General features: G+C 34.2%; 1 protein-coding gene across 1 annotated transcript in view; it reads left to right on the forward strand.

Annotated features, from left to right (window-relative positions):
• The window catches only part of ZCCHC2 (zinc finger CCHC-type containing 2), a 90,647-nt gene extending 78,330 nt beyond the window's left edge, over positions 1–12,317 (forward strand). Inside the window, exons 12-14 of the mRNA XM_074202551.1 lie at positions 4,656–4,784; positions 7,654–9,162; positions 10,174–12,317. Coding sequence (XP_074058652.1) covers positions 4,656–4,784; positions 7,654–9,162; positions 10,174–10,241 — 1,706 coding nt within the window. The 3' untranslated portion in view covers positions 10,242–12,317. The remainder of the gene's footprint in view (positions 1–4,655; positions 4,785–7,653; positions 9,163–10,173) is intronic.
• The last annotated feature ends 1,034 nt before the right edge of the window (positions 12,318–13,351 follow it).

Consider the following 13,351-nt stretch of genomic DNA (forward strand, 5'->3'; position numbering starts at 1 on the left):
ATAAAAGTATAATAGTGAAAAGAATCTCAGTGTGCCATATTCAGAGCTATACAATTCTAGACAAAAGTTAATGAAGAGAGTTAAATCTGTCCATAGAATTTTAGAAAAATTAGATCTCAAAGATCTCAGGTGGTTTTTAAAATGGAACAAGAAGGAGATCACATGTCTTTCATTTTTAACTTACAAAAATTGACCCTGGATTAGGCTATAAAAATGTCACACACGTGCCCAAAGAGTAAAAATATTCTTTATTCAATAAAGAATCATTGAAGAACTATAAATTAAATAACATTATTCTAAATAACAGGGGAATTGGTGTCAGAGAACAATGTACAGAAATGACAGATGATTTCATTAATGATAACAATAAGACAAGATATCTGAATTTGGGGGATTTCAAAGCAGTCCTTAAGGAAAAATTTGTCTTTAAATATTTTCAGCAAAAGGAGGGAAAAAAAAAACAACTGAAAAAACTGAGTGTACATTTAAAAAAAATAGAAAACATTTTTAAAATCTTAAACACCAAAGCAAAAATTCTAAAAACAAAAGATTAAATAACATTGAAAGTTTGAAAAATTGAATTAAGAAAAACTAGGCACTGTTGTTTTTATGCAGGAAAACAAAATATTGATTAATTATTAGGCTAATTTGTCTTGGAATTTAAAAAAGAAATCAAAACATGAAAAAGAAATGAAGTACATTATTAGAAACTTTAATTTAGAAAACTTTGTATTAAAAATATGCAAATAAGACTGACAAATGAAATAGATGAGCATTTATCAAAGTAAAAAAATATCCAGATTAGACAATTCCATCTCAAAAAAAGAAATTAAAGCCAAAAATTCTGGTACCAAGTGGATTTACAAAGGAAAAAAAATTTTTTTTAAAGAATCAATGAAAAGTTCCAAAAATTCAATTGGAAATGCAAACTGCAAAAATTAGTAATCTTAGGGGCGGCTAGGTGGTGCAGTGGTTAGAGCACCGGCCCTGGAGTCAGGAGTACCTGAGTTCAAATCCGGCCTCAGATACTTAATAATTACCTAGCTGTGTGACCTTGGGCAATCCACTTAACCCCATTTGCCTTGCAAAAACCTAAAAAAAAAAAAAAGAGTAATCTTTAACAAATTCCCTCCATGATACAATTATAGTCTTGATTTTTTAAGCCAGGGAAAGTCAAAACAAATATAACCAGAAATCAATATCACTATTGAACAATGCTTCAGAAGTTCAAATAAAATATTATCAAAGATCCTAGAGCTTCATAGCATGAAGATTAAACACTGTGATCAAGCAGAATTTATACCAAGAATATAAGAAAGCTGGTTTAGTATTAGGAAAACTATAAACATAATTGACCATAACAACAAAAATCATATGATTATTATCAGTAGATGTTAGGAAAACTTTTGGCATACCACATTATCTATTTCTGGGATCTTTTGGTGGTGGTTCTTTTTTTAAGCACTAGAAAATAGTAGGAAATGGACAGCCCTTTGTTTAACACAGTAAGTCATATCATAAACATGCATGTATATGTAAAATACCAAAAGCTAGCATTATATGGAATGAGAATAATTTAATGGTCTTTCCAAGTAAGATTAGGGTAAAGTAAGGTTGTGTCCACTGTTAGTACTATTTGATATAGTTAAAAGGCTAACTATATAAGGGTATTAAGACAGAGAATACTATGTTATACTTAGAAACCCTAAAGAGTCGATTTGAAATGTTAATTGAAACAATAACTGAAGCAATGTTGCACAATAACCCCCCCATATAAATCATCAATTTTGTATATTACCAGTAAAACTCTGTAAAATGTAAAAAAGCAATTATATTTAAAATAAAAGTAGATTGTAAAACATATTCATCTGCTTATTAAACTAAACAGAAAATAGAAGAATACAGCAGTAAAAGAAAGTACTTTATAGAAAACTAAATATTTGGAGAAATATCCCTTGTTTGTGGTTATCCCAAGCCAGTACATTAACAATTATATTACTGCCTAAGTTAATTTACTTATTATGCTGACCTCTTAGATGTCCAAGTGATTCACAGCAGGGAACTAGAAAAAAATATTTACAGTATTTTTTTGAATTTGACAACAAAGCAGTAATCCTCAAAAACCATTTGACACTAGTAAAACAAATTGTGTACATTAAAGACAGAAACAAATAGTAGTAGTAGAGTATAATATGATAATCACAGAAACTCCAACTCCTGCAGTAAGGCCTTTCATTCATCAAAAAAACTAGTTGGAAAACTAGAAAGCAATTTGGCAGTAACTAGTTTTAAGCTAATATCTCACCAGATACCAAGTTAGGGTGCAAATAGCTACATAACTTAGATATAAAGGTTGTCATTATAAACAACTAGACAGGAAGGAGAATCTGTATTTCGTGTCTGTGACTATGGGAAGAGTTAATGGCCAAAAGAAAAAAATAGAAAATTCTGTTAAATAAAATTTAAGTCTTCTGCTGAAACAGAAAGGAATAAGCTAACCTGGGGACAAAGGAAATCTTTGCAGCAAGTTTTGCTATCAAGGATCCCATTCTTAAGATAGAGGAGCAACTATTTCAAATCTAAGAATCAGAGCCATTCCTCAGTTGGTATATGATGAAATCTATAAGTAGATAGTTTCAAAGAAAGAAATGCAATCTATTAAACTGTATGATAGGAATGCTCCATATCACTAATTATTAGAGAGATGCACATTAAAGAAATTAAGGTTCTATCAGAAAAGTTGATAAGAAAATGGAAAATAATAAATGTTGAAGGGGATTGAGGAAAAAAGATAACTTGTTTTTGGAACAGAATCAGTCCAGCTGATCTGGAAAGCAGCTTAGAACTGTGCCTCAAAGTTATTAAACTTTACCCTCTCACTCAGTGATGCCACTACTTCAGAAATACTAACCAGAGCAAGGCCTCCCGTGAAGTGGGTGAATGTTTAGATCAGATAAGAGAAGTAGCAAATGAGCAGATTTCCCCAGGATAAGATAGGAGCAGAGATAGTCAGCTCTAGGAGAGAGAGGGTACCTACCCTAGGAGAGACCGATGGTTCCTTTATGTGTCCCAGTTATGCTTCCTCCCTCGGTCATCTTTCCCAAGTTGGCTAGCCTCATTTATAAAATGAGGGCATTAGAGCCTTCCCTCCCACAGGGTAAATGTGGAACACGGCTGGCTGTGATGTAGAATGGGCAGCAGAGGTGACAGGACGCTTACTCATTCCAAAAGGGCTGAATTGCACTTTATCATCTCATTTACCCACAAACCTAGCTGTTTTTCCAGCTTTTCAATGTACTTGCAGTGTTACCTAAACACTGTTTGGAGTGAATTCACACTTTTACAAGAACTTTTCTCCTTTTGATGAATACAAACTACATCACACCTTATTTTTTTCTCTATTGTACATGGTTGTAAATGCACTTAGTTGTCAACATGAAAGTGAAAATGCTAATAAAATTATCAGACTGCCTGAAGTTAAAAAAGAATGTGAATGTTCAGGATTGACTGTATTTTCTTTAAAACTTGATCATTGGTTTATGGCAACTCTGGATTAACAAGAATGATTCTTAACATATCGTCTTGTATCTAATGGTCATTCAGTGATTGGATTAATTTGAATTTGAATTTAACTTTATTATTACTTCTTGAGTAATAATGCTGGCTTTATGTGTACCATAATATTTCTTTTAATGTTAAAAGAGCCAAGTGTCACCTGTACATTTGGATATCTCACTTATAAAGATATCTAGTTACCTTTTTAAATAATTCATTAAAATATTAACTTAAACTTGTTAGTTTCCAGAGTATGAGAAAAATATCCCCTGATCTAATCACATAGGCTCCTTTTGTTGAATCTTAAGAATTGATATTTGTTAAACTTTGTCTTAAACTTAGGTTGACCTGTAGTCTCTATAGTGGAATTGAATTCTTTTCTGGGTAAAGAGCAAGTTTTTTAATTTTGTTAAATATGTTATCTTAATTATGTATACCTTTTGATCCAGCAATACCACTACTGGGTCTTTATCACAAAGAGATCATGATAAAGGGGGAAATGATCCACATTTACAAAAATATTCATAGCAGTTTTTTCTTTTTGTAATGGCAAAGAATTTAAAGTTAAGGGAATACCCATCATTAGAGGAATGACTGAACAAATTGTGGTAAATGAATGTAATGGAATATTATTGTTCTATAAGATATGATGAGCAGGTGAATTTCAGAAAAATGTGGAAAGACTTTCCTTGAACTGATGCCAAATGAAGTGAGCAGAACCAGGAGAACATTGTGCACAATAATAGCAACACTATATAATGATCAACTATGATAGACTTAACTCTTCTCAGCAATACAATGATCAAAGACAATTCTAAAAGACTTGTGATAGAAAATGCCATCCACATTCAGAGAAAGAACTTTGGCATCTGAATGCAGATCAAAGCATACCATTTTCACTTTTTTAGATTTGTTTTTATTTTTCTCAAGGTTTTTCCTTTCTGTTCTGATTCTTCTATCATAGCATGACTAAAATAAAAATGTATAACATGATTTGTGCATGTGTAACCTAAAAAATATATATTTCTGCAATCCAGATATAAAATTAGTTTCAAATCCTTACAGTGTGATAAGATAAAGATAACTGTCTTTATTTTTAGATCCCAACTTGGATATTGGATCTGGACATGATACATGTGGAGAAACATCTTCAGAGAGTTACAGTTCTCCTTCTAGTCCACGGCATGATGGAAGGGAAAGCTTAGAAAGTGAAGAAGAAAAAGACAGAGGTTGGATTTGTGGCATGTGTGTCTTGTCTCTCTTAAAACAGAAACCTGATTGGACATGTAAATAAAAGTTATGGGTTTGTTTTTTCTTACTTTTAACAGTCTGCAACTGTCTGGAAGAAATAAAGGCAGTCTGATAGTGACTGCCTCTATCAAAACCGAACTTAGTTTTTTTCCAATTTAGGTTAATATTTATCTAGGAGTCTAAAACATTATGAAGCACTTGTATTTTCCTAAAGATGTCTCTCTTTAGTTGAATTGATTAATTTAATCTAATATCCTTCTCCGTCAATTGTGGAATCTCTTTGAACATATTGTTCTAACCGTTAGTAGTAAAGTTGCTGATTTTATTATCTATAATCTTTAAAATCTTGCTGATTTTAGAATCCCATATACATTTATAAACGTGATGGAGATGAACAGGAAGAAAGGGTTACCACAAAAGGTAGTGTCAGAATATACTTGAGTAAATTTGAGAGAATGTATAATTAATTATTCTTATAACTTCATTAATATTGTATTTGTTGCATAAATCTGACATACCCATTATCTCAGGTTCAGAATCTCCTATATAGATACTTACCTTCAGATAGATAAATATAGTAAAATCTAGATTTTAGCTCTCAAGTCAGATAACAAATTTTTCATGTGCAACCGAAAATTGTTCAATACTTTAATTTTATACATTGGAATAATGTCATATGACAAAGCAGTGAGACTGATTTTTTTGTATATTTACGCCTTCAAAACTGGGTTTATTTTAGTTATTACAGCATACTAAATATTATATTTTTATAGGATATCTAATAATTTTGGCTAATAGTGACTGCCTATCTGTATCATAACTCTTATTTAATTTTATATCTAATTTAATAGATGCCATCTATTAGGCATCACTCAATATTATAGCCTATATTATTAGAAGCCCTGTTCATTTTATTATTGTTGTCTTTTTGCCCTTTTGCAAGTGGAGAGATTCTGTACTCCTGAGCCAATATAGTTTGGCAAACAGGACTTTTAATAGAAGAAAGACAGATCAAAGGAAGCTAATCCAAAGTCATAGTCCCTTAGTCATGGGATGGGTAGGTTGAATGAGGACAGACAGACAGTAGGCAGTTAAATCAAGAAAGAAAATCTGAGGCTGTAGAATTCTGTGATTCTAGCCATTTGAGGTTCCAGAATGGAGATTCAGCTGCCTATTTGCAAATGTTCTCTCTTTCCCACCCCCACCCCATGGTTAAAATATACATTTCTGTATTTCGATACTTAATATGACAGTTCACAACTTACTTCACTTTAAAGATTAAAAAGCACCTTTATACATTCACATTTGAGCCTCATGAAAACCTTCTGAAGTAGGTACCATTTTAACAAGGAAACTGAGGCTAAGAGAAGTTGTGACTTGTGCATGGTTACCCAACTAAGAGATAGTAGAGGTAGGATTTGAACCCATATCTTCTGACTCTGTAGCTGTCACCACTTCAAGAATCAATGACTTCATAGATTTGGAGACTTCTTTTACTGATATCAATAGAAACTTTAATAGAGCACAAATATAGCCTCAAAAGAAATCACAGTGTGCCATTTTTTTTAAGTACCATGCAATTGAATCTTTTTTTTTTCCCAGTTAAACAAGGAAAAATTGGTAATTGGATCAGTCAGGAAAGAATTTTCCTTTGCAATAATTTCACTTCTGATGTTTTTTCTTTTATAATTTAACATCTAGTTGACACATTACTGAAATTCTACATTGTTGACTACTATTTTATCTTTCATAAAAGATAATCATTTCTGATTGATAATGCTTCATTAATTTGAAAGATAAAAGCTTCGGGGGTGGCTAGGTGGTGCAGTGGATAGAGCACTGGCCCTGGAATCAGGAGTACCTGGGTTCAAATCCAGTCTCAGGCACCTAATAATTACCTAGCTGTGTGGCCTTGGGCAAGTCACTTTACCCCAATTGCCTTGCAAAAACCTTAAAAAAAAAATAAAAGCTTCACTAGATCAGATAATTGCTGATTTTACAGTTGTTATAAAAATAAAAATCACAATTCCTAATATATCCCCATTTATAATTATGCACAGAAAACCTATAAAGTAGTGCTTTTTTACACAGCATGTGCATTCACAAGTCTCTATGAAGTTGATGAAAATAGTTTGAGGAAATGGTTTCTCAAAGTCTGGATTTGCTTTCAACCTTTACCTATTAAAAACTAGGAACCAAATGACAAAATGTCGATATTTTAAATGCCCTAATATGGTCTAAATAGAGAATCTTAGATCTGATTAATCTGTTTATTATACTTTTGATTCTCTTGTCTTGAACCATAGAAATACATTTTTTACATACTAATCAACTGTCATTTTCACTTTAAAAGTAAAAAAAGTTAAAAAAAATACTCTGCTCCGGTTGAAATTTCATTTAAATTCAAATACTTTCAAGAATCTCAAAATCTGAGTTAAAGATTTTGTTCTATTTGAGTAGTAATTTTTATTTAAGAATAACCTAAGATAGATGTGACTGGCATTTTGCATTGCAAAATGAAAATCAAGTAGAGTTTTTTTATGTTGGTGCAAATTTAAGTACATGAATAATTTTGGACCTTTATGAACGATATTTTGCTACCAGATTTTTATTTTATGTACTCTTGGTACAGTTGTTGGTTGACCTGAGTTTTTGCCTATTCTCTATTTTTAAAAGGGTTATTCTTTGAGGTGACTGAAGTGGGAAAAACACTCAGGTTGGGAGAAGGGGGTCAGTTCTTCCACAATTCAAAACTCAATATTTAGTTTCTGACATACTAAACTATGTTTAAAATAAGACATGAAAGTAATGCTTATATTTTAATCTTCACTTATTTATTTCCATTAGACACAGACAGCAATTCTGAGGATTCAGGGAATCCAACTACAACCAGGTTTACAGGTTATGGCACTGTCAACCCATCTACTGTCAATATCAAACCACCTGCTCAGATTTCTTCATTAGGAAATGAGAATGGAAATATTTCAGAGGATCCTTTAAACCCTTCTAAGTATCAACACATTTCATTGGTGCCTGCCTTACAATGTGTTATGCACAATGGTGCACAGAAGTCTGAAGTTGTTGTCCCTCCACCCAAAACTGCTGATGGCAAAGCCATGGGGATGCTTGTTACTAGTCCTGTTGCTATTTCTGCAATACGAGAATCTACCAATTCAACACCAGTTGGAATATTAGGACCAACAGCTGCTTCTGGAGAATCAGAAAAACGTCTTGAGCTCTTGGCTTCTCCTTTACCTGTACCATCCCCTTTCCTTCCACATACTGTTCAGCCTGGTAGCCCTGCTTTGCATTTGGCAATACACAGGCTAAAAATATCAACTCCACAGGGATCTTCAGAGAGTTGCACAGTAAATGTTCCACAGCAGCCCACCGGAAACTTGAGCATTGGATCACCAAACACTGCCTTTATTCCAGTCCACAACCCAGGTAGTTTTCCAGGATCTCCAGTTGCTACCACAGATCCCATCACAAAGTCTGCATCCCAAGTGGTAGGACTGAATCAAATGGTGCCTCAAGTTGAGGGAAGCCCTGGGACAATCCCTCAGCCTACCAATGTCAAGGTAGTTCTTCCATCTGCTGGCCTCTCTGCAGCAGCACAGCCACCAGCTTCCTATTCTCTGTCAGGATCTCCCCTTCCTGCTAGTGTGTTACCTAACCAGAATACAAATGTGCTCAACACAGCAGCCACATCAGCTCCCTCAGCCAGTGCAGGGGTCAGTCAGGTCCAATCTTCTCTTCCTCCTGCAGTTCCTACTCATACACCAGGCCCTGCTCCTAGTCCTAGCCCTGCTCTCACACACAGTACTGCCCAGAGTGACAGCACATCTTACATAAATGCTGTGGGAAACACTAATACTAATGGAACACTGTTACCCCCACAGCAAGTAGGGTCAGGCCCTTGTGGTTCCTGTGGCCGAAGGTGCAGCTGTGGGACCAATGGAAACCTTCAAATAAATGGTTATTTTTATCCTAATCCAATGCCTGGACCAATGTATAGAGTTCCATCGTTCTTTACTCTGCCATCCCTTTGCAATGGCAGCTACCTCAACCAAGCACATCAGAACAATGGAACCCAACTTCCCTTTTTTCTGCCTCAGACTCCATATGCAAATGGACTGATGCATGACCCAGTCATGGGGAATCAAGCCAACTATGGCATGCAGCAGATGGCAGGATTTGGGAGATTCTACCCTGTATATCCAGCACCTAATGTAGTTGCCAACTCCAATGGATCGGGGCCCAAGAAGAATGGGAATGTTTCATGTTACAATTGTGGTGTAAGCGGACACTATGCGCAGGACTGTAAGCAGTCATCAATGGAGGCCAATCAACAAGGTAATCATGATAACTCCCAAAGGACTTGTTTTTGAGCTTACCAGTTTACCTTGATCATGGTGATTCTGTCATGGCAAAAAGATGTGTCTGTGTGTCTTTGTGTATGTTGTGTATTAGTGGTGAAGTTTAGAATGAACATTTCAGAATAACTCATTTAAATTACCCAGGCAGATTACATAGAACACAGTAGTAACACAGCAAGGTTCATAAACTTAGTTTGTAATTGAAAAATAAAACATCATGGCTTTTAGGCAAAAGTCATGTATGTTTTCATTGAATAGCAGCATTCATTAAAAAGAGTGAGGACTTTCATTCTGGAATGTAAGATCTCATCACAATACCTTTTTTGTTTTTGAACAAAGTCCTGTAAATTATTTTTTCTTATTGAGCAAGAAATTTAAATATTGAAGAATTAGAAAATAGTTTAGTCATCCAATTATGTTTATATAATAACTATTTAGGATATCTATGCACAACCAGCCAGCCTCATTCATCAACTCCCAGCAAATATAAGGTGGATTCATCTCCAAAATTAGAATCTACATTTGTAGAAATAAGATTAGAGCAGTGACGTGGAGATGAGTGAATGTGAATTAAATTTAATACTCGTAACCAAAGGGAGCAAAAAAACCACAAAAAAAAAAATCCTTAAAGTATTTGTATGAGCAGGACATTGAATGCAATGTTCTCAAACTCTTCTCAATGCTACACTCACATTGGCCTTTGTCATTTTGCCAAATCTTAACAGGAAAGACCAGTCTTGATATTTGGTGTGTTTATTTTAGCCTTTCTTTTTTTTGAGAAGATGAAATTCTACATCATTTTAGATTGGACTTAAAGCACAAACTTCATAATAATGGATTTCTTAAGTAGTTTTATTTACCATTTTGGAACTTAACTAGAGGTGAAGAAAGTGCCTTCTGAAGAGCATGTCCGTTTGATATCTTGTAGTGATTTGTAATCCATTTAATTGTAAGCTGTGACTTAGCAGTTCTGTCTTTCCTGTTTTAGGCACTTACAGACTGAGATACGCACCTCCCCCTCCCCCTTCTAATGATACGTTGGATTCTGCAGACTGAAACAAGTAAACATTGCCTCTTAATACACTGAAGCTTGGGGAAAGTGGGAGTGGGAGGGAAGGAGGGGAAGGAAAGTTGTTTTTTTTGTCTTGCCTTTATATTTCCCCGGATTTCTATGCAGTTGGGATTTTTCAATTCTCTTGCAACAATGTTCCAAAACAAAAGAAGAATACTTTTGAGCCTCTGGTCTCCTGATTCAACAACAGGCTTGTATGATACATGTAATTAAACACACAGCCAAACTATCAAAGGAAAACATTGAAGCGTACTTTTTACACTGAAGACTTGACACGTGCAATGTTTACTGCATCTTTTAAAATGTCATATTTAACCTTTGACAACACTGGTAAAGTCGTCATATGGTTAAAAACAAAACTTGGTCCCGCTCCACACTCCTTTCCATACCCTTCCTGTTTTCTCCCGTACTGCTGCTTTGCCCTCTCCCACCCTCACTTGTCCACATGCTACATTGATTGGCCTGCATGAGTAATCTGCAGTTTATACTTGTTCACACTTTTGTAAATTGCTATGCTCATAAATTGAGGGTAAAGTGTTTCATCTTACTCTTAGGAGAGAAATCAGATTCACAAAATTGTGTGTGTGCGTGTGTGCGTGTGTGTGCGTGTGTGTGTGTGTGTGTGTAACAAATCGTATAATATACATATATGCAGCACTTGTGTGTCCAAAGCAAATTAAAATACATGGAAGCAAGGAGAGGAGGTGAAAAACCATATGAATTTGTTCAGATATATATATATATATATATGCACATATAGATGCATATACATATATATGAAATTGGACAAGAGCTTTCTTTTTAAATGGGGGGGTGGATAAACTTTTTTACTTCCAATAAAAACTTTTAGCCTGTTGATTCAGAGAGACACAAAGTGAACAAAGTGGTATGAATGTTGTATTCCTGTGTGTTTGCATTTGTAATGAAAAGATGACAGCCTGTTTTTTGAAGTTAGTCTACTTCCGTGTCATACTAAATTGGACACGTTACTTGAGTAAAAAATTTTTTCCTCTACATACTGTTACAGTGTTACCTTGTATTTAGAATGTAAGTGGTTTATTTCAATCTGAACAGAAGCTATGGTTTTCTACAAAAAGTCAGGTATTAGTACTATAACCTGTCTCTCGTAGCAAAGTCACTATTTTATAACAGTTTACCACTATGCGTGATTATAATGTGAAAGACTGAATTTGGAGTGTAAGATGGTATTAATCATGTCAGTGTCATGTCACTAAGTTTAATGCTGCTGTTTTTTTTAAAGCCAATCTATGTACTAAATTGCTTCCAGGTATTTTTGATTTCCTAAAGTGCACTGAGGTTATCTGGAAGATATGAGTGTATTTCGATGACTGCTGCATTCAACAGCAATGAACAACTACCACTGTATATTCATAGGTTTTTTTGTTTGTTTGTTTTCAATTCCTCAATTGATAGCAAGAATAAGAGGTTTTCTTTTTTAAGGAGTGTGATATGCAGCAGAGGAACTTAAATGTTTAGTCTTAAGTCAGACGCCTAACAAATTGCTAAACACAAGGAAAAACTTGAAGAAGAAAAAAAAGAAGCTTAATTTAATGCTTCATAGGTAGCATCTATATTTATAGCACCAGTGTACATTTTGAAACTTTCTTTCAGGGGTGGGAGGGCAGGGGAAGGGAGTGGGTGGGCATGAATGGGTAGATGAAAGCTTTAATTTAAAAATTTAAAAAAAGTTTTAGTAAAGGAAATTATTTTGATTAAAAATATTTTATTTGATCTGGGTATTTTTGGACCACATTATTAAATGAATTGCTAAACTGCGGTTGAGTTGTTCAAAGTGAGAGTTTTGATAAGCACCACATGGACCTGCATTGTGAATTACCTGCCAGTTGTACTTTATGGAGCTTATTTTATGATTTAAAATACTGTACTGTAAATAGAAGGTATGAACCTTCTCTTTATTTGTATGTTTACCATATACTTTGATATTTGAAATGTTATGTACTGGAAAGGTCACTTATATTTCTAGAACAGATTGGATTTTATGCAATCTTTTTTCCTTGAATTAACAGCAATAAAAATTGAAAAACAATTTCTCTTAAGTATTTTTGCTTTATTTACTAATTATTCTAAAAGTCCTAAGTAAGATGGAATACCATTTACCTTATTCGGGATTTTTCTAATCTAGCTGATTTTTTGGTTCATATTTTCCCCAATTTTATTTTCTTGCACTTTATTGAGTGATTAATAGCTGAGGAAAATCAGTTTTTATTTCCTTTTTTTTTTAGGGTTTTTGCAAGGCAATGGAGTTAAGTGGCCTATTTGAACCCAGGTGCTCCTGACTCCAGGGTCGGTGCTCTATCCACTGCACCACCTAGCTGCCCTAGTTTGTATTTCTTAAGTCATGACCATTAGGTACTTAGTCCTCCAGATTGATCAAAACTTCTATTTTGCCCTATAAAGAAAGAAAAGTCATTTTTGAAGGCCTTTACACAGAAGGCAAAGAATTTAGCTGAAGTCTCCAATTTTGTGTCAGTGAATTGGACTAGTAAAAAAGTGTGGTGATTTTTTAAAATTAACATTTAATTAAATAATATTAATATTTTGAAATTAGTATTTTGAGTGAACCATGCGATCACTGGAGCCAAAGGAATTATACTTCAGTAGCAACAGATCATTAAACAGTCTTTGTTTTAGTCCAATAGAAATGACAAATATGTTCTTGGTATTCTAGGGGATATTTCACATACATACTTGGATCTCCAGTACAGACATAAAACAGAAAGAGATCATGTAACCTGGTAATCAGGATTTGAGGCCAGAATGACATAATTATTTGTTGGGTCCCATTATTGTGATAATTTTGGCTGTGCAGTTAACACCAATGAATAGGCACTCATTGAGCTATACTTGAGAGCAGAGTTGTGAAACTCAGCCACCAAATGAATGTAATAAAACACAGATATTATTAATTTGTGATTTTCTAAATAATAAAGGAGTTGTTTGTTTTGGAATTTAAGAGTTTAATACCACTTCATTACTTTTACATTAATAAAATATTCTTGGGCAGCTAGGTGGTGCAGTGGATAAAGCACCGGCCTTAGAGTCAGGAGTACCT

Source organism: Macrotis lagotis, chromosome X (assembly GCF_037893015.1).
Source record: "Macrotis lagotis isolate mMagLag1 chromosome X, bilby.v1.9.chrom.fasta, whole genome shotgun sequence".
Lineage (NCBI taxonomy): Eukaryota > Metazoa > Chordata > Mammalia > Peramelemorphia > Peramelidae > Macrotis > Macrotis lagotis.